The 20,285-nt window shown below is 45.3% G+C and overlaps 1 protein-coding gene across 1 annotated transcript; it reads right to left on the bottom strand.

Moving 5' to 3' along the window:
• Nucleotides 1-503: 503 nt before the first annotated feature.
• Nucleotides 504-19,640, bottom strand: LOC309688084 (S-arrestin-like). The gene is made up of 16 exons (XM_082503517.1): nucleotides 19,591-19,640; nucleotides 15,002-15,069; nucleotides 14,348-14,408; nucleotides 12,788-12,832; nucleotides 12,223-12,422; nucleotides 11,243-11,302; nucleotides 10,970-11,037; nucleotides 10,758-10,893; nucleotides 10,556-10,640; nucleotides 9,796-9,868; nucleotides 8,246-8,383; nucleotides 5,768-5,845; nucleotides 4,954-4,968; nucleotides 4,772-4,824; nucleotides 2,899-2,908; nucleotides 504-2,090 (listed from the first exon to the last, which is right to left on the bottom strand). Exons 2-16 carry the CDS (start codon nucleotides 15,047-15,049, stop codon nucleotides 1,997-1,999), a joined length of 1,164 nt encoding a protein of 387 aa, XP_082359643.1. The 5' UTR covers nucleotides 15,050-15,069; nucleotides 19,591-19,640; the 3' UTR covers nucleotides 504-1,996.
• Nucleotides 19,641-20,285: the final 645 nt, after the last annotated feature.

The following is a 20,285-nucleotide window of genomic DNA, read 5'->3' as shown; positions in this document are numbered from 1 at the left end:
GCACTTTGAGAATATCACGGTAGAGAAAGTCAATACCTCGTAATTTCTGTGTCTGACAAAAGAGCTCAAAAATCTTAGTTTGAGGCTCCGTTCATAACCCCCAAATCAAAACTTCTCTACACTCTTAACCCTATCAGCTCATCTCCTGTAGAGACATTTATTATTTTTCCAAATGAAATTCAAATTCACGCTGAATTTGAGTCATTCTGTCACAAACTCATCTCGGATAATAAATTCTTCCAAACACTGTCGTGTTCCTTTGAAGCCATGAATTAAAAGTGGATTTACATGCTGCTGTTAGCCGCTCTCTGTGGACCCAGGCAAAGGATTACATTTGGGCTCTGAACACGCCCCCGGGCCCAGGACGAGCTGCCCTTAGAGTCCGGGCCCTCTGGGTCCACAGCCTCAGTGTTAAGTGACTGACAGTTAGTATCCACAGACACAATGGCTCCACAGATACTCAGTCCATCTGCAGAGACACACAAAACAGCAGGAAGCCTCAGTTTGTGGATGTACTCATTAATCATGACACTTTATTAATCCTTAAGGAAATGATGTAAGTTATAGTTGCTCCAAGACAGTAACAGGCTAAACTAAACAATACATGTTACAGATTTTTCAAATTTAAGAATTAAAAATAGCACTAATGTACACAAATCACTTAATTATAAATATCAAGAATATTATGGATGGATGCTCACTGGACTCGATCTGATCTCTTTATTGTCACCGTATAACAAAAGTACCTCTGTGTGACAGGAAGTAGAAGTGAGAAACCCAAATGTAAAAACATGGAGCCGCGCGGAGTGTGAAACATGGAGAACAGGCTTCTTTAATCAAACACAAGCACAGCGACTAACAGCTCACAACCTCAATCTGTTTAATGCATGCAGAAAAAGTGGAACACACACACGTATGTCAGGTATCACCGTATCAGACAGAAACAGGAGAAACATCGCTGCCTCTAAAATAAGCACACTGACAGGTCAGCTATGACGTGCTCTACAGAACGTCAGCAGCTCGTTTCACTGAGCTCTAAAGATGCACTTTACTCGTCTACATTCGCTCAGAGCCTCACGGCTAACAGCCCGGCCTGCTGACACTCATCATATCCAGCATTTCCTTCATTTAACGTGACACACCGACCCTCTGAGGACGGGAAATGTTAAACTCTGCCTCCCAGAAATGACCCTCAGGCCCTCAGCTGCTTTCCTCTGGAACAAAAGAAGCTCCACGTGCTGCAGGAGGAGGTGGAGTTGGACGGAGGACGGCCAATCATGGATGCCTGTGGCCACGTCGGCATTCTTCACCTAACCCTAATGAAGCACTTAGACCAGGGGTGTCCAACTCCAGGCCACGAGGGCCGGTGTCCTGCAGGTTTTAGATCTCACCCTGTTTCAGCTCACCTGAATCAGATGATTAGTTCATTACCAGGCCTCTGGAGAACTACAGGACATGTTGAGGAGGTCCTTTTAAATCAGCTGTGATGGATCGAGGACACATTTAAAACCTGCAGGACACCGGCCCTCGAGGCCTGGAGTTTGACACCTGTGACTTAGACCATTTCATTCATCAAAGACAAGCAGCTCCACCCGTCCATCCACCTCAGCGTCCTCCCAGCCACGACTGCATCACTCAGCTTTGTTCACAGCATAATCACTGTGGCCACCGGAGGGCGCTGCATCAGGTTTGGGAAACCCTAAAGTACACACCAAACCCAGCCATGGAGGAAATGCTGCAGGAAAAAAAAGTAAAAACACCTGGTTCCAGGTAAAAGTACTGCATTAGGGGAGGAGATGGTCATTTATGGCAGACAGAGTTTTTGGTTCCTGCTAGCGCCACCTCGCGGCTGTAGTTAGCCTGGGGGTGGTGTTGCAGGAAACACGATGGAGTCGTTAAAACAGTGAGGAAACCACGGGTGGACGACCACGCTGTGTTCATCTTCAGCTCCGAGTGGCCGCCGCGCCGTTTGACCTGAGGCAGCCGTCTTTGTAGTTCAGGCGTCGGTGGGGGACTCGTCGTCGTCTCCGTAGACCACGCCCTTCAGGTAGGCCCGTTTGAATTCCTCAAACACCATGTCATCTGATTCACTGCAGCACAGACACAGTGGGAAGGTCAACAGCAAGCTTCGCGTCCTGTCTCAGCAGTTTAAGTCACTTCCTGTTCTTGATAAACAAGAAAAAACTGAAACACACGTGTACGTTTAAACACACGTTTGCCGTAAACAGTCACATGACCACGCGGAGGTGCTGGGGCTCGATGACCAGCTTTAAACCACAGCCGCCCGATCAAGGTTGTAAAAACTAAAGTGTGGGACTTCAGTCTATCAGCGGTGTCAAACATAAGGCTCGGAGGCCACAACTGGATCGGCAAAGCCTCTGATCTCGCCTGCTGGGCAAACGTGAAGGAGGGCAGGAATTTTGGCCTTTAACTGTGTTTTCATTTCAAAATCCATCCGCTGTTCTCACCGAGGTGACGACAGAACACGACAACATAACATTTTACAGTCACAGGACGAGCGACGAGCGAATTTTCTACATGTCGTGCTGACAGATTTCTTTGATCTGCGTTTAGTTGTCGTGTGGAAAAAGGAGACGCCTGTTTTATATTATTTACGCCTCTCAGGGATTAAAAGTGGGATTAATCTTTACAGGGACAGCAGGGGCGCTTTGCTGGTCCGGCCCTCCACGTAAGACGAGCTTGACCTTCCTGCTCCACGTGAGCTACATCTGCTGCTCTGCTCCTTTTAAATTTAGCCAGTCAGATTTGAGCCCCTCCCCCCCTTGTAAGACAGAGAATCGGCCTGGGAAGCGCCAACCTTTCCCTATGATGTCCGTCACACAGAGGAAGACGTCACTGTGTGGGACAGGAAGTGATGTCGTTTACTGTCACACTTACCTGTCCTTGGCTGCAGGTCAGTCAGCATCAAGAAAAGAGAAACAGGTGAAATATGAACAATATGAACTTTTTTATATGGCGCCAAATCACAACAGCTGGTTTCATACGGTCAGGTAGACCCTGCAGTGACACACCTGGAGGGTAACACTGGGAACACGCAAGAGTGTGCACCTGAGAGTGTGTGTGTGTGTTTACGTGTGTGTGTTAAACTCTATTAATCGGTGCTAATCTGGATGTTAATCTGTGTGACGCAGCTTCTTGTTTATCACAAACTGCTGTCAGCAATACACAAGAAGCAGCTTAAAACACACACACACGTAAACACACACACACGTAAACACACACACACACACACACGTAAACACACACACACGTAAACACACACACACACACGTAAACACACACACACACACACGTAAACACACACACACACACGTAAACACACACACACGTAAACACACACACACACACGTAAACACACACAGACACACGTAAACACACACACACGTAAACACCCACACACACGTAAACACCCACACACAGACTCACACGTACACACACGTAAACACACGCACACGTAAACACCCACACACACGTAAACACCCACACACAGACTCACACGTACACACACGTAAACACACACACACGTAAACACACACACACACACGTAAACACACACACACACACACGTAAACACACACACACACACACGTAAACACACACAGACACACGTAAACACACACACACGTAAACACACACACACACACGTAAACACACACAGACACACGTAAACACGCACACACGTAAACACCCACACACACGTAAACACCCACACACAGACTCACACGTACACACACGTAAACACACACACACGTAAACACACACACACACACGTAAACACACACACACACACACGTAAACACACACAGACACACGTAAACACACACACACGTAAACACACACACACACACGTAAACACACACAGACACACGTAAACACACACACACGTAAACACCCACACACACGTAAACACCCACACACAGACTCACACGTACACACACGTAAACACACGCACACGTAAACACCCACACACAGACTCACACGTACACACACGTAAACACACACACACGTAAACACACACACATAAACACACACACACGTAAACACCCACACACAGACTCACACGTACACACACATAAACACACACACACGTAAACACACACACAGACTCACACGTACACACACGTAAACACACACACACATAAACACACACACACGTAAACACACGCACACACACATAAACACACACACACATAAACACACACACACGTAAACACACACACACACACGTAAACACACACACACAGACTCACACGTACACACACGTAAACACACACACACACACACGTAAACACCCACACACACACGTAAACACACACACACACACACGTAAACACCCACACACACGTAAACACCCACACACAGACTCACACGTACACACACGTAAACACACACACACACACGTAAACACACGCACACGTAAACACACACACACACATAAACACACACACACGTAAACACACACACACACGTAAACACACACACACACACGTAAACACACACACGTAAACACACACACAGACTCACACGTACACACATGTAAACACACACACACACACACACGTAAACACACACACACACACACACGTAAACACACACACATAAACACACGTAAACACACACACAGCTGGACCAGCTTATGAGCCGGTTTACATGAGAACATGTTCTGTGTGTGTGTTTACGTGTGTGTGTGTGTGTGTGTGTGTGTGTGTGTGTGTGTGTGTGTGTTGTGGAAGCTGAAAGAAATCTGTACCTGGTTCAGGTTTGGGATGCATGAGCCTGAAGGGAACCTCCAGAGACACCTCACTGTAAAGCACAGACACAGCTGTGAGTCCAGATGTTTTACACACACACACACACACACACACACACACACACACACACACACACACACACACACACACGCACACACAGTGTGTCTGAGCGTGACCCTACCTGGATCCCACCATCCTGTCAATGAAGGGCAGCAGAGAGAGAACAGACACAAAGAGTCAGATTGCTTTGAGGTTAATTTTCCCTCTGATATGAGGCGCAGCGTGCGGGCACGACCCTGGCTGAGAGAGCGCTCCTATTGGTCAGTGACACTTCAGGCTCTCTGATTTGAAAAGATGGAGTTTCATGACCCTGGCACATGATAGAGGTGTGTGGCTGGTGTCCAGGTCAGCTGACCCAGGAGGCTGTCACAGCCCCACATAGCAAAATTGGTATGGCCCAGATCAGGCCCACACAATGTTCTTACACATGGCCCACATACCGCAAAAAATGACGGCCCTTTGGTGGCCCAGATCTGGTTGACATACACTCTGCCGTGACACCGGTCAGTCAGAAGTGCCAGCTTGATGCCGGATCCAGGCCAGACCTGTTTTCTATGAGCCTGGCCAGATGGACCAAAACAAGATTGAGCCAGATGTGGCATGCCATCACATAGACAGTGCTGTCTAAGCCAGGCCTGGCCCACATCTGGATGACAGACCACTTACCATGCCAGAAGTCAGCTAGCAGTGCCGGCTTGACACCAGATCTGGGCCAGACCTGTCTGCTATTTGGGGCCAAGGTGTTGGTGACGTTGAAGCTGTTTTTGTTGTTCTGTGTCATCAGTTGCTCGTATTCACAATGTGTTCAAACCACTGCCTCGTCACACCTGAGCTGCTGTAAGTGAGGTCAGGCAGAGGGCCTGTAGTGACCTTTGACCCCTCACCAGACACCTGAACATACACACACTGTTAACAGCAGGAAGTGTGAGACTCACCCTGAGGCGACCATCCTCAGCACGACCTTATAGGAGACCAGAATCCCCTGAACCTCCTTCAGGACCTCCTGCTTCACACTGAGACACAGACAGCTCTCATCAGCTTAAGGAAAACTTTCTGAAAGTCACACAACGCTCTTTCGCTAAGCTCAGGAAACTCAGGTGCTCTCGGCATTGTGTACTAGCACGCTATGTGGTTAAAGGACAGGTTCACAGCTCTGTCAGGGGTCACAGGTGTCTGAAAGCACGAGCAAGGTTTCAGGCTCGTCGGCACAAACTGAGAGTCAGGAACCGTTTGCAGCACAGAGCTTCAGATCATCCAGAGTCCCTGTGGTGTTTCTAACCCAGCAGCTAGAAACAGGTCAGAGATCTGACCCCGCAGAGGAGACATTAGGAGGGAGATGTCCGAATCATCGAATCAAATAATTGTTTGGGATGCTTCTGGTTCCACCTCTAAGAAGAAAGTTAAACTGTGGAGGCTTCATGACCTGACAGAACAAAACGAGACCTCGGCTCTGACACTTGGATGAGTCCATTTCTATCATATTTCTAATTTCAGTGGTTGATGTTCTGGAAAACATAGTTCAGTCTCCTGGAGGCTTCCAGTCGTCAGAGGTCATCAAGCTGTGATTTAAATTGAAAAATTTGCCAAAGTGATCCCACTATATAAAACTGGTGATAAACAGATTGTGTCAAACTATGGACCGGTATCTTTACTGCCTCAGTTTTCAAAGATTCTTGAAAAACTATTTGCAAACAAACTAGATTCTTTTATTGATAAATATGATTTATTGAATGATCATCAGTATGGGTTCAGAAGAAATCGCTCAACATCTCTAGCTGTGATGGAATTTATTGAAAATATTGCAACGGCTGTGGATGAAAAACAGTTTGGAATAGGTGTGTTCATTGATTTACGTAAAGCCTTTGATACGATAGATCATTCTTTACTTTTACAGAAGTGTGAAAGGTATGGTTTAAGAGGTGTTGTACAATTTTGGTTAAATAGTTACTTGAATAATAGGTTCCAATATGTGAGTATTAATAACATGAAATCTAAAGTTAGAAAAGTAACTTGTGAAGGTCCGCAAGGATCTGTTTTGGGACCTAAGTTACTTTTACTTTATATAAATGATATTTGTACAGCCAGTGATACTTTAAAATATGTGATGTTTGCTGATGATACAAACTTATTTTGCTCTGGAAAAGACATAAAGAAATTACTGGAAACAGTGGAAACAGAGCTCATGAAGTTAAATAGATGGTTTGTATTTAATAAACTATCATTGAATGAAAGTAAAACAAAATTTATGTTATTTGGAGGTAGTAAAAGTAATATTAAAGTAAAATTGAATTTAAATAATGTTGAACTTGAAAGAGTATATGAGCCAAAATCTTTAGGAGTAATTATTGATGATAAACTTTGTTGGAAGCCCCACATAGAACATGTGAAACGAAAATTATCCAAGTCTATTTCTATTCTTTATAAAACAAGAGATTCTTTGAATAAGAACTGCCTTTATTTATTGTATACTTCCCTTTGTTTGCCTTATATGACCTACTGTGCAGAAATTTGGGGGAACACATACAAAACATATTTGGATTCAATATTTAAGTTGCAAAAAAGAGCTATTAGAATAATAAATAAAGTTGGATATAGGGAGTCCACCAACCAGTTTTTTGTAGGATCATCTATGTTAAAATTCATGGACATTATATATTCTAAAACTTTAGAGATGATATATCGTGTGATGAAAAAGAATGTTCCAATGTGTATTTTAAGGATGTTTCAACTAAGAGATGGAAAATATGATTTGAGGGGGTCTTATGTGTTTGAAATGCCTAAAGTGAGAACCAATGTTAAGTATGTGTGTCAGTTTTGGGAGTGAAATTATGGAACGGACTTAATGATGAACTGAAGATGTGTTTTTCTTTGTCATTCTTCAGGAAGATTTTAAAAATTAGTATTATACAAGGTTATAGAAATTTGGTTTGTTAACATTTTTTTGTGTTGATTTAATTTCTTGATTTATCATTGATTTCTTTTCAAACTGTTATACAACTTATTTATCAATGCTATTTATTTTCTTGGTTAAGGATTTGATTACTTCTATGGGGGTAAGGGATAGGATAAGTATAAGCCATAAGGCTTCAGCCTATTCACTTTTCGGTTTCTGTTTGAGTACTTTTATGTAAAATTATAATCTGTTGTTGTTGTTGACTGAAATAAAAATTTCAATTCAAATTCAACTGAGGCTCCATCACCTCGACGGCCTGACCAGACTTCAGGCTCATCTGATGGAGTCTCCGGAGATCTCGTGAGAATGCAGCCGGTCTGAACACTGTGTGTATTTTGCCCAGAATGCTCTGATGACAGATCTGTCTCACCTGCCAGGTTAAATCATGTGAACCTGTCCTTTAAAGAGCAGCCGTGTTTCCTGTCTAACACCATCATTAAAACCTCAGTGTGTCTCTGACATGCTCGATGAAGCCAGGTTGGTGTCCTCGTGTTTAAGTCGCCCATCCAAAGCGAGTCCTCTGCGGTCTTTGTTGTATGCCAGCAGAGGGTGCAGGGTGTACTCCTGCTTCAGACTGGTGCCACAAGGCACAGAGTCACTGTAACCGAAAACATAACATGATTAGAAACCTCTTGGTCAAACCCAGGGTGGTTAAAACTAACCCAGCTGACAGTGTGAGGTCACTAGGAGTATCTTTAGACCAGGGGTCACAACCTTTAAGACCCAAAGAGCCACTTGGAGCCGGTTTCCACGCAAAAGAAAACACTGAGAGCCGCAAATACTTTGTGACGTCTAAAATGAAGATAACACTGTAAATATTGTTTTTTTACCTTTATGCTTTGTGTGAACAGCTAAAGTGTGTTGCTTATGAAATCCATGAAGTGCTACAGAGAAAACTACATTTTATTTATGTAATGAACACATTTCGATCTCTTAAAGAAATATAACAAAAGGAAAGCTGAACTACAATGATCCAGCAAACAAAAACTGCTGTGAGCCGCCAGCCTTATATCTCCTTTGGGCTTTTGGAGCCTTGACCTGACTTTTAAAAATAACTGGAAAAAAGCTCTATGCTGCTGAAAAATGAAAAATAGATATTTACAAAATTCTGCCTAAATATGTATTTTACCTGGTTAATGTGTGCGGTGGGGCGTGGTCTGCAGCGCCGCTGCAGGGGAGGCGGACGCACCTGAGCGGCACCAGCAATCACGCCTCGCCACCTTAAAGTCTGTGCTCTCTCTGCGGTTGTGTGTCGGGCTGTGAGCTGCAAAGCTACAGCCGGCTGTGTGCGTACAGCAGCCGTGTGTGAAAGTGGTCAATAAAGAGATGCTGTAAAGCGTGTTCATGCAAACATCGTCAGGTCTGCCGTGACATGTTTACAACGGGACTTCTGCTCCTGAACCTCTGCGCACAGTGAAGTCACTTCATCTTTACAGGACAGCTGTCGTCTGTGAGGCGTGAGCGTGTTTGTTTTTAACATAGTTCGCGGTGGAGCTGCTGACATAATGTGGATCCCAAGATCCATAATTGGCCTACCTGGGGTTGAAAGTCTCGATAAATGCAGGCGTTTCAGCGGGCACACCGGCTTCCGCCAGTGTGACGCTTATTTTGAGCGATGAAGAAATAATAGAAAATAAAAGTGTATTTTTATATTTCAATATCACAATAATCTTCCAATTTAGAACTACAAGTTTAAAAAGAACTAATACAAAAAAATACACTTCAGCTAAATGTAATTTATTTTCCCAAACCACGCAGAGCCGCAGTATAAGGACTAAAGAGCCGCAGGTTGCCGACCCCTGCTTTAGACCAAGATGTATCAGGTACGACAGGGGCACATCTGTTTTTAAACAGATCAATGCAAAAATTAAATGTACAGGAAACATCTTCCTTTTGAAAAAAGAAAAAATGTTCTGTCTGATCAAACTGAGACCATGAACGCAACTCCTGCTTTAAGTTCCCTCAGAAAATATTCAAAAGAAATATACTTCTGTTATATCCTTAACTCACCTGGTCTCCTCTTTGGCCACAGACTTGACGTACTTATCGTTGGAGTAAAGGATGACGTGGGTCACCTGCTCGACTAAGCACAGAAACTCAAAGTAAGCCACCGTGCTGCTGCAGACAGGGAACACACCTGTCTGCTGTCAGAGGCCTGCAGGTGAGGCAGCGTGTCACCGCCACAGACACCTTTCCTCATGTTTACAAGGAGCAGCTTTTCTGGTTAAACATCTCCTTAGGTCACAATTCAGTTTGGCCAATCGTGTCTGAGCAGGCTTTGGTTGCATGACTTTTTAAATTTATGCTAATGGAAGGAAGTGTTATCAGCTGATGTCTCCAGTCAACCCGATACCACTGCAAAGTGCGTATTAGACACGCCGTCCACTGTGTCCATTTCACCCTTTGCCCCTCCAAAGAGTGAAATGTGCAAGCGTGCAGTAAGCTGCAGTACCAGCAGGGGGAGACATTTTATTTAAAGTCATTATGTCTTGAAATAAATAAGCCAACAAAATAATGTAAATACATATTAGCTGCCTAGCTTAGATGTTTCTGGAGAGTAAGGACTCTGGAATGGACTTCATACAGTTTTTGTTCACTACAGACTTCTCGGCTTTAAATCAGTCGTCTCCCCTGATGGTAATGCAACTTCTGCATGCTTGTACATTTCACGCTTTCCTTTATAAAAGGAAAAACTGGAGAAATGATGCTTGGTGGCAGAGACACGCTGCTCTACGTCACCTTAAGTACTCTGAAGCCAAACTGATGTCACCTGACAAGCTGATGTCTTTGATGTTCCTGCTGGACGAGTTGGTGATTTCAACATTGGCTTTGAGCGGCTCGCCGTGGTAAAAAGTCTGCAGACAGGTAAGCAGACAGGTAAAGTGCTTTCATGAGTATATCTGTGAGAGTCCTCCAGCTTTCAGAACCTGGTGGTTCTGGTGTCTGATTCAGAACCTGACTGAAGCTCTGACCTCTTTGGGCAGGCTCAGTTTCACATGCAGAGGTTTCTCGGACATCAGGAACTCAAAGGTTGTCTCTGCGCTGGGAAGCAGTTTGCTGTCCTCTGGACTGAACTGGATCTTACGGATGGTGAGACGGACAGAACTCCTGCAGAGAGGACGGAGGAACACGTGAAAGGCTGTCCATCGAGTCTTCAGACTGAGATCCACTCTGAGCGACTCACTGTTTGTCGATCTTCTCGTCCTGGTTCTCACCACAGAAAGCTTTCACCTCAAATTCCACCGCACATTTCTGTCCAGCACACAGAAACACACAGTTTGCACATTTACAGCTAGTATCATTCATCGGGCAAATTGGCTGCTTTCAGAGGACTGCGTGACAACGCAGAGAGAGGGAAGCTGATGTGAAACATCAGTGTGTGTACTCTGAGACTTTGTGGTGCTGAAGCAATGTACAGATGAAGAACATGAAAGGCTGAGTGTAGTGATGGCGTTACCTTCCCCACGTCGGACAGTCCGGGCTGCAGAGTGATGGAGCAGGGCAGGTTGTCTGGAAACTGAAGCACATTAGACCGTCACGCTCGTCCTGTACGGTACCCGAATTGGTACGTCTCATTCTAACCTCTTCAACAATAAACACAGGAATAGTAACTAATCAAGACAATCTATACGATTAGAAGAGTGAAACCCACCCCTTCCTCTGTAACTGCGCCACAGACACACGCTGGTGACTACAGAACAATGACCTCGCCCGTGTTCAGATTTCAGTCAGGTTCTCGAAGGTTCTCATACAGCTACAGAGAACCCTCCTCTTTATTTCTGAAAATTTCTTCCCTAAAATGTTAGATTGTCTTTCTGAACGGTTAATGATCATTAATTTCTAACCTCTCAGAGAACTCTACTCTTTTCTGCTCAAATGTGGACATCCATCCATCCATCCTATTCTGCTGGAGCCTATCCCAGCTGTCTTAGGGCAAGAGGCAGGTTACAACCTGAACAGGTCGACAGTCTAGAGTTTCCAGTGAACCTGACCTGCATGTCTTTGGACTGTGGGAGGAAGCCGTACCCACGCACACGGGGAGAACATGCAAACTCCACACAGAAAGACCCCTGTGGTTGAGTCAAGCTCAGGACCTTCTTGCTGTGAGGCAACAGTGCTAACCACTGTGCCACATTTCTAGTTTTAAAGAGAGTTTTAACAGATTTCTGAGACATTTGTGGGGGTTTTGTTATTCTGACTGGTGCTCTAATTTTTTATTCATTCTGTAATCAGGTTTTCCTTTTTTACCTTGAGGATTTTGGATGACGATTTAGGCCAGATCTGCACTGGGTACAAAACCTAACACAACAAAAAGGACTCTATTCCAGACATGACAAATGTAGCCTTTCTGTTTTCTATCCTTGAACCTGATGGAGGGATTAAACCTCTTCCTCTAGCAGGGCCTGATCTTTCCAGATGTTCCAGGCTGTTCCTCACCTCGAAGAAAAAGGGGAAGGCGTTGTTTCCAAGCTTTCGCAGCAACTTCTGCTGGATCTTGGTGTGGGTGAGCTTTTCTTTGTCCTGCAGCTCGGGGTAAACCTGCCGGGTCACCAGGAAGAGGTCCCTCCTGAAGGCCACGCCCATCACATCCATGTCCTGACGGCCGTAGCGAAATGTGCACGACAGCATCACATACACTAACAGACACCGAAAAACAGGAATGAAGCCACACATCCAAGAACATGCTGCACCAGGAGAATCTGGCTCCATCAAACCTAAATCAGTGTGAATAGAAGCTGGAGAAACGTCTGTCAGAAGCTGCTTATTGTTCTCTGAGATCTTTTGTGTCGCACCCACCCCACACTGCAGAGAAATGTTCATCTGCACAGAAAGAAGCTTTCATTCAGTGAAATATGTTTTACACAGGAGCCACAGTCATAAGCCCTGTGGACCTCCTCCGGTAAAGCTGAGCTTCTCCACACTGACGGGCTGAAGGAGGGAGTCCCACGGCACCTCCTCCGGGTTCTGTCTTATGTTACTGCACACATTTAAACACACTGACCTTTCTTTCCTTTGAGCTGCACTGGGTCAATCACAATCACGCCATCTGTAGGAAACAGGAAGTGATCAAATCACAACACATTCCTGACTGTTTTAAAGGTTTGTCACTGTCCTCCTACTGGGCATGAGCAGAAATGGTCAACTACTTCCTGCTCTGCTACCATCCCCATATCCATGGCTAGTTTACAATTAGCAGTAAAACCAGTGAGCACTGTTCTTCAGTCTGTTCACTGCGGTGTATGGATCCCACAGCACAGGCCACCCCTTCTTCTTTAGCTCTCAGTGAAGGCGGTCGCACTTTTCTCCTCTCCTCCTCACCCTTATCTTCCCTGCTTAGCCTCTATGTCCTTGTCTTGTGTGCATTACTTTCCCTGGAATAGCCTCCCAATGTCGTTCTCTAAAACCTAAAGAGAATTATGGATTTGATCAACTGGTCTCTGAATGCTATTGACACCCTTTTCTCAACGAGAAGTCTGGGCTCGGGAGAGCCTGAGTGCCCTGGAGGGACTTTCCCTGCTGGATACACGATGGACGGGTGGCAGAACTGGAGGACTGTGTGCCTGGCGGGACTGTCGATCGAGGACGCTGAAGATATCTATCTATTCGGAACCGTGATAACAGGGTTCTTGCTGATCGGAGTTGGCTTAGCCCTGGTTTATCGGAGAAATAAGAGAGCGGAACCGGCTGTTCAAACCCCCCCAAGGCTGCCCGCTGGGATCGAAACGGAACGAGGCGCGACCTCTCACAACGAACGTAATATGGTCAACACCTTGGAGACGCTTGCAGCTGCTGTGAAGGCTCAAAACAACACCATTGAGCGTATGAGGGGAAACATCAGAGAGAGGCCTGCTCACAATGACACCCTTGAGCGACAGTTGGAACACATCGCGGAACGGATCACTGCAGTTGTGAAGTCTCAGAATCAAAAGAACGACAACACCATGGAACAGAAGTTTGATACCATCATGGGGAGGCTCGCGGCTGCCTGCTGTAACCCTAATTTCCCTCGGGATGATTAAAGTATTCTGATTCTGAACATTCACCATGAGCGCTGTGTGGTGGAGAAGCTCTGTTTAAAGAGTCGGTCCTGGGTCTTTGACCCAGTTTGGAGTGAAGTATGGTTTGTGACTCAGATTTCATATTCTAGCTCTGTCTTTATTTCTATATTTCATAGTGCTCTGAATTTTTCATTATTCACATTTCTAGTTCTATGTTTCTTGTTCATGTTTGGTGTCTTCGTTTCCGGTCTGTCCCTGTCTTGTACCTGTATCTCTCTCCTTCTCTGGTCTGTCTTTGTGGCTCTTTACTGTCGTAGTCCTGTCTCTGTGTTCTGCTCATTTGTCTCCACAGTCTGTCATGTCTCCATGTTTTTCTTCCCCAGTCTTTGTGGGGTCCTGACAGAGTTTATGCTTTTTTCTCTCACAGGGCTCAGCACATGCAGAGATGTCATGAAGACATAGGCCTGCATCTGTCAGTCCTCCATCTTTAAACATTTTCAAGAAACATTTTTCAATCAGTAGCAAAAGCAGAGCGAGAGCAGGTAGTTAGCATCAGGACTCACCGACTGGATCCACAAAGTCGCAGTGATCCACAAAGTCCCTCTTTGCCATGTAGACGGTCACCTGAAAACACACGAGGGTCACGTAAGACTCAGAGTCTGCAGGAGCTCCACATTCCCTCTAAGCAGGGTGGACCATCACATGCTTGCAGAGGCAGAAATGACAGCACAGCTCTGAGTAGAGGTTTTTTTTTGTGCTTTTAGTTTCCCACAGACCGGGAGCAGAAGGCGCATCGGTTCAGTTCATCGATGGAGTTAATGTTTTTGAACCTTTTCCCATTCTGAGGTCAGGAATAAAAAAAAAACCTGAATGTTTACCCGCAGGCAAAGCAGACATTAATATTACAGTTACTCTGTCACATGTCAGTTCAATTTGGATTTCAGCACAAAGATGCCATCGCAACCCAGAGGGTCCGGATTAACAACCTGGATCCTGTTGCACACAGAGCGGTGGAGCAAGATCAAGGACCAGAACTTTATGGATGCCTTAAATGGTGCCCTGAGTACAAATCAGCATCCTTTCAGTGCTGATGTTTCTATTAGGGGGAAACTTTAGTCTCTCCAAAAGGAACTTTGATATGACCTCTGCTCTGGGTTTCTAAACCACATCTTCTCCATGACTTATGATGTCGATGCTGAACTATCTTCAGAACTTACCGACTTGTCACGGGACACCTTTTTAAAGACGACGTGCTTGGGACTCATGCTGAGTGTTGGATCTTGACCTGCAGCACAGAGACATTCACATATCAAACGTTTATCATCTCAAAGTTAAATTGCACACAGCCCTCACACCTAAACATCCACTCGTGCATCTATGGATGATTAAAGCATCCCAGTAATATGACCAACTGAGAACACAGGCAGCAGATCTAACGCAGTTTTCTTTAACATTGTACAGACATGAAAGAAACTCCGACTAATAAGAATAATAAAAAAGATCTGGTGGATGGAGCACTCCAGCTGTGGTTTCGGTGGGTGATGGTCTGGGCTGTACTCGGGTCAGTTATGGAGCCGTGCTGCTGCAGGCTGTGCTCAGTGAGATTTCTTCATTGTCTGGAATCACAGACGCTGTCCAGACAGAGCACATTCTCCTACAGCTGCAGATGTGCCTCAGCATTAATGACGCCATCACAGATGTGCCAGCTACCCCTGCACCTGCTCGGAGGAGGTGGGGGAGTTTCTGGATCTTCGTGTGGATGCAGTGATGTGCTCCACTCCTGTTCCATGTTGCATCCACCAACACAAACCAACGCCCACCAACACCAACCAACATCTACCAGCACCTACCAAGATCCACCAAAATGTGTTCCTGTTTTATTGTGAAGGTCTGCGTCTCATGTGAGTGTGTTCAGTTTTACCTCTGTCTCGTCTTGTTGATTATTCCCAGCTGTGTCCACCACCTGTGTGTAATTCCCCTGTGTTTCTCTGTGTATTTAAGTCGTGTCCTCTGTCATTGTAGTTGCTGGTCCATCTGTGTATCCACCATGTCTCACCCGTGTGTTCTCCCTGCTGTCCATCTCCTCTGCTCGTTCTCATTCTTGTCCAGGTTTGTGCTCTGTAGTTTAGTTGTTTCCAGTCTAGTTTAGTTCGTGCTCCATTTGCTGTTTGTCCATATTTATTTCGTGTTCAATAAACCACCTTCACTTCTCCACTACTGCCTGCGATTGGATCCTCATTTATTATTTTCACACGGCTCTCCTCACCCGCCGTGACAAAAGTGAAACTAAGCAGAGTGCACTCCAGAGTTGTTTTTATCGAAACTTAGCGTGTGTAGCCGAACTATATATACACCTTGTGATTTTGTCAGAGCTGTGGATGCGTGCTCGTCTCCGCAGTTCTTCATTTCCGGAAATGTAAAATAAAGATCATTTTTTGAGTTTTGACCACTCTGGGTCTAGTCTTTCTTTGCTGCCAAAAGAATTCAAAAGAACGTAATTTCCAAACACAATTTGGAGACTGTTATTCATGCCTTTATTACCTCATGCTTTGCCTATTACGATTCCCTTTTAATTGGGGTTGGGTTGTGATCCGTGTGGTCGCTGAACAACGGTTCACCCCTGAGGAAAAAGGTACCTTTGTCCTACCAGCTGTTGAAGAAAAGGAAATGGAGGAGTCACGGAGCCGTGGGTTTCAGCCACCACTGAGACCATCGACTTTGAGGGGACTCCTGCAGATGGGTGAGTTGTAGCTAACTTGTATACAGTCATGGAGAGTGTTTGTCTGGCCGAGGGGGGGAACGCTGGCCGACTCTGGAGTTCGAGTCTCCGGAGGGAAAATCCTGGTGGTTTGAGACCCCAGGCCTGTGTTCGGGTTTTTGTCCAGCACAGGGACGGTAATTAAAATCCACCGTCGGGAAAAATCCTGGTGGTTTGAGACCCCAGGCTTGTGTTCGGGTTTTTGTCCAGCACAGGGACGGTAATTAAAATCCACCGTCGGGAAAAATCCTGGTGGTTTGAGACCCCAGGCTTGTGTTCGGGTTTTTGTCCAGCACAGGGACGGTAATTAAAATCCACCGTCGGGAAAAATCCTGGTGGTTTGAGACCCCAGGCTTGTGTTCGGGTTTTTGTCCAGCACAGGGACGGTAATTAAAATCCACCGTCGGGAAAAATCCTGGTGGTTTGAGACCCCAGGCTTGTGTTGGGAACGGCTCATCACAAGGACAGTGGCTCGAGCACGCAGTTGGGGAGAAGCCGGCCCAGGCCTGTGTTTGGTCCACAGGGACGGCGGTTCGAGTACACTGTTGGGAAATCATTCCTATGTGCAGTGACGGTATTTTAGCACTTTTCTGCCGGTAAGGGAAGAAGGCCATTGCAGAGGACGCTCTGAATGTAAAGGGAAACTGGATCCAGTAAAGCGGCAGGCTTCCACCAGGCGGCCAGGCACAAAACTCAATGCGTGACTGTATGGTAAGAACTGAGTAAAGATTAGATTAGATAGAACTTTATTAATCCCTCGGGTGGGTTCCTCTGGGAAATTCGATTTCCAAAAAAGCACAGCACCGACAGAAGTTACAGAGTTATACACACACACACACACACATATATATAAATACAGAGACAATATAAATAAAATATACGAAGGGGATAAATAGAATAAATAGGAATAAAAATAAAAATACAAGTGAATTGCACATTTCAAGTATTGAGTCTATTGCACCGTTGACTATTTACAAAAGTATTGCACAAAAGGTATTGCACAGTGAGGTGAAGAGGCACTACAGCTTAGTTGTTCCCTCCTTTGTCCTCCTGTTTCCCCTCCCTCTCCCCTCCAGAGAGGAGTTAAACAGTCTGATGGCGTGTGGGACAAAGGAGTTTTTAAGTCTGTTAGTTCTTGTCTTTGGGAGAAGCAACCTGTCACTGAACAGACTCTTCTGATTGTTTATGGCCGTGTGCAGAGGATGCCCAGCATTGTTCATAATGTCCATCAGTTTCTTTAATGTCCTTTTCTCTGCCACTGTCACCAGAGTGTCCAGCTTCATGCCGACCACAGAGCTAGCCCTCCTGATCAGTTTCTCCAGCCTGGATGAGTCCTTCTTCGCTGTGCTGCTCCCCCAGCACACCACAGCATAGAAAAGTACTCCAGCAACCACAGTAGGTATGGTGTTCTTGGGATGCAACTCAGTATTCTTCGTCCTCCAAACACGACGAGTTGAGTTTATACCAAAAAGTTCTACTTTGGGAGAATGTCATGTGGTCAGATGAAACCAATCCTCTGCTGTATCATCCATGTGCTCTCTGGCAAACTTCAGACGGGCCTGGACATGCACTGGCTTCAGCAGCGGGACACGTCTGGCACTGTGGGATTTGATTCCCTGCCGTTGTAGTGTGTTACTGATGGTGACCTTTGTTACTTTGGTCCCAGCTCTCTGCAGGTCATTCACCAGGTCCCCCCGTGTGGTTCTGGGATCTTTGCTCACCGTTCTCATGATCATTTTGACCCCACGGGATGAGATCTTGCGTGGAGCCCCAGATCGAGGGAGATTATCAGTGGTCTTGTATGTCTTCCATTTTCTGATGATTGCTCCTACAGTTGATTTTTTCACACCAAGCTGCTTGCCTATTGTAGATTCACTCTTCCCAGTCTGGTGCAGGTCTACAATACTTTTCCTGGTGTCCTTCGAAAGCTCTTTGGTCTTGGCCATGGCGGAGTTTGGAGTCTGACTGTTTGAGGCTGTGGACAGGTGTCTTTTATACAGATGATGAGTTCAAACAGGTGCCATTCATACAGGTAACGAGTGGGGGACAGAAAAGCTTCTTACAGAAGACGTTACAGGTCTGTGAGAGCCAGAGATTTTCCTTGTTTGAGGTGACCAAATACTTATTTTCCACCCTGATTTACCAATAAATTCTTTACAAATCCTACCATGTGGATTCATGGATTTTTTTTTCACATTCTGTCTCTCACAGTTGAAGTGTACCTCTGGTGCAAATTACTGACCTCTGTCATCATTTTAGGTGGGGGAACTTGCACAATCGGTGGCTGACTAAATACTTTTTTGCCCCACTGTACCATCATCCACCAACATCCACCAACATCCACCAACATCAACCAACACCTACAAACATCAACCATCATCCACCAACATCTACCAACACCTACCGACATCTACCAACACCTACCAACACCCACCAACATCCACCAACACAAAACCACATCCACCAATACCCACCAAGATCCACTAATGCCCACCAACACCCACCCACATCCACCAACATCCCACATCTCTGCAGCATCCTCCTCTGACTCCACCTCTCCATCCAATCATGAACTGTAGGTGAGGGACTCACTGACCTTTACAGTGACAAATGTTTTTCTCAGATTGTTGAACTGTGTGCTCACATCCTGACACGCAGAGTTGAACCCTTTACATCTCCTCTGAAGCTCTGAGAAGATCTTCTCGCCGTTCCACCTCAGTTGATGGCAGATGTTAATCCAGTTTTACTGGGGTTTTTTGTTTGTTTGTTTTTCAATCAAACTTAATGCTGCATCATATAAAATCAGGGGATACTACAAAAACAAATGTATGAGTTTTAACTTCTGGTAACTCGTCACCAAGTTTAAAAAGTAATTGATCAGATTTGTTGTTTCACATCAGCTGTGAAGCTGTTTGTGCTTTTAGGTGAAGCTTCACAGAATTAAGGAACATCAGCTGACCTTCAGACTTCCTCAATAAACTAATGAAACCCATCATCAAACACTCATTCACACTGATAACAGATTCATCTCTCACTGAACAGACTGACCTGAAGCTGCAGTGATGAAGACGAGCTGGAGAGAAGCAGGTTTGAAGCTGATCAGAACGATCAGTTGTATTTATAATCAGCACACAAAGCCTGGTCAGCATGCACATCATTACAGGAATAATCCTGCAGGCAGACACACAGACACACACACACACACACACACACACACACACACACACACACACACACCTTTTCTAGCGGGTTGATGAATTTTCTAAATTACCGACTGATGGCAACAAAAGCAGATTTGAATAAAAGTGGAATTAAACATCTTTAATCCAAACCCCTGACCTCACCATGCACCTGACCGTTGGAGCTTTGCAGTAAATTTGGACCTTTTAAATGATTATACTATCATCTCATATCTTTCATAACTTTTTCAGCTCAGCAGATCTCCACATCAAACTTTTTGGCTGAAAAAGATGTTTAAAGTCTTTTTAAAAATGCAGCCCGGTTGCTTCTACAGCGTCTGCAGGAGTCACAGTCAGAGCACTGAGCCTGCTCTCTGTGAGCAGCTGCGTGATGATCGATCAGAGTGTGAAGAACCTGCAGCAGTTTCATGTCTATTTATACAACACACACACACACACACACACGTATATATATACACATGCAGATGAATGAAGACTAAAAGCACATGAGGTCAGATGGTTTTGGTTTGTGTATTGATCGATATTAATATGACATTAACATGA

This window comes from Aulonocara stuartgranti (genome assembly GCF_965226115.1).
Source record: "Aulonocara stuartgranti genome assembly, chromosome: 14".
NCBI lineage: Eukaryota > Metazoa > Chordata > Actinopteri > Cichliformes > Cichlidae > Aulonocara > Aulonocara stuartgranti.
The sequence above is the reverse complement of the archived record's forward strand: the minus strand, read 5'-3'. Positions and strand labels throughout refer to the sequence as shown.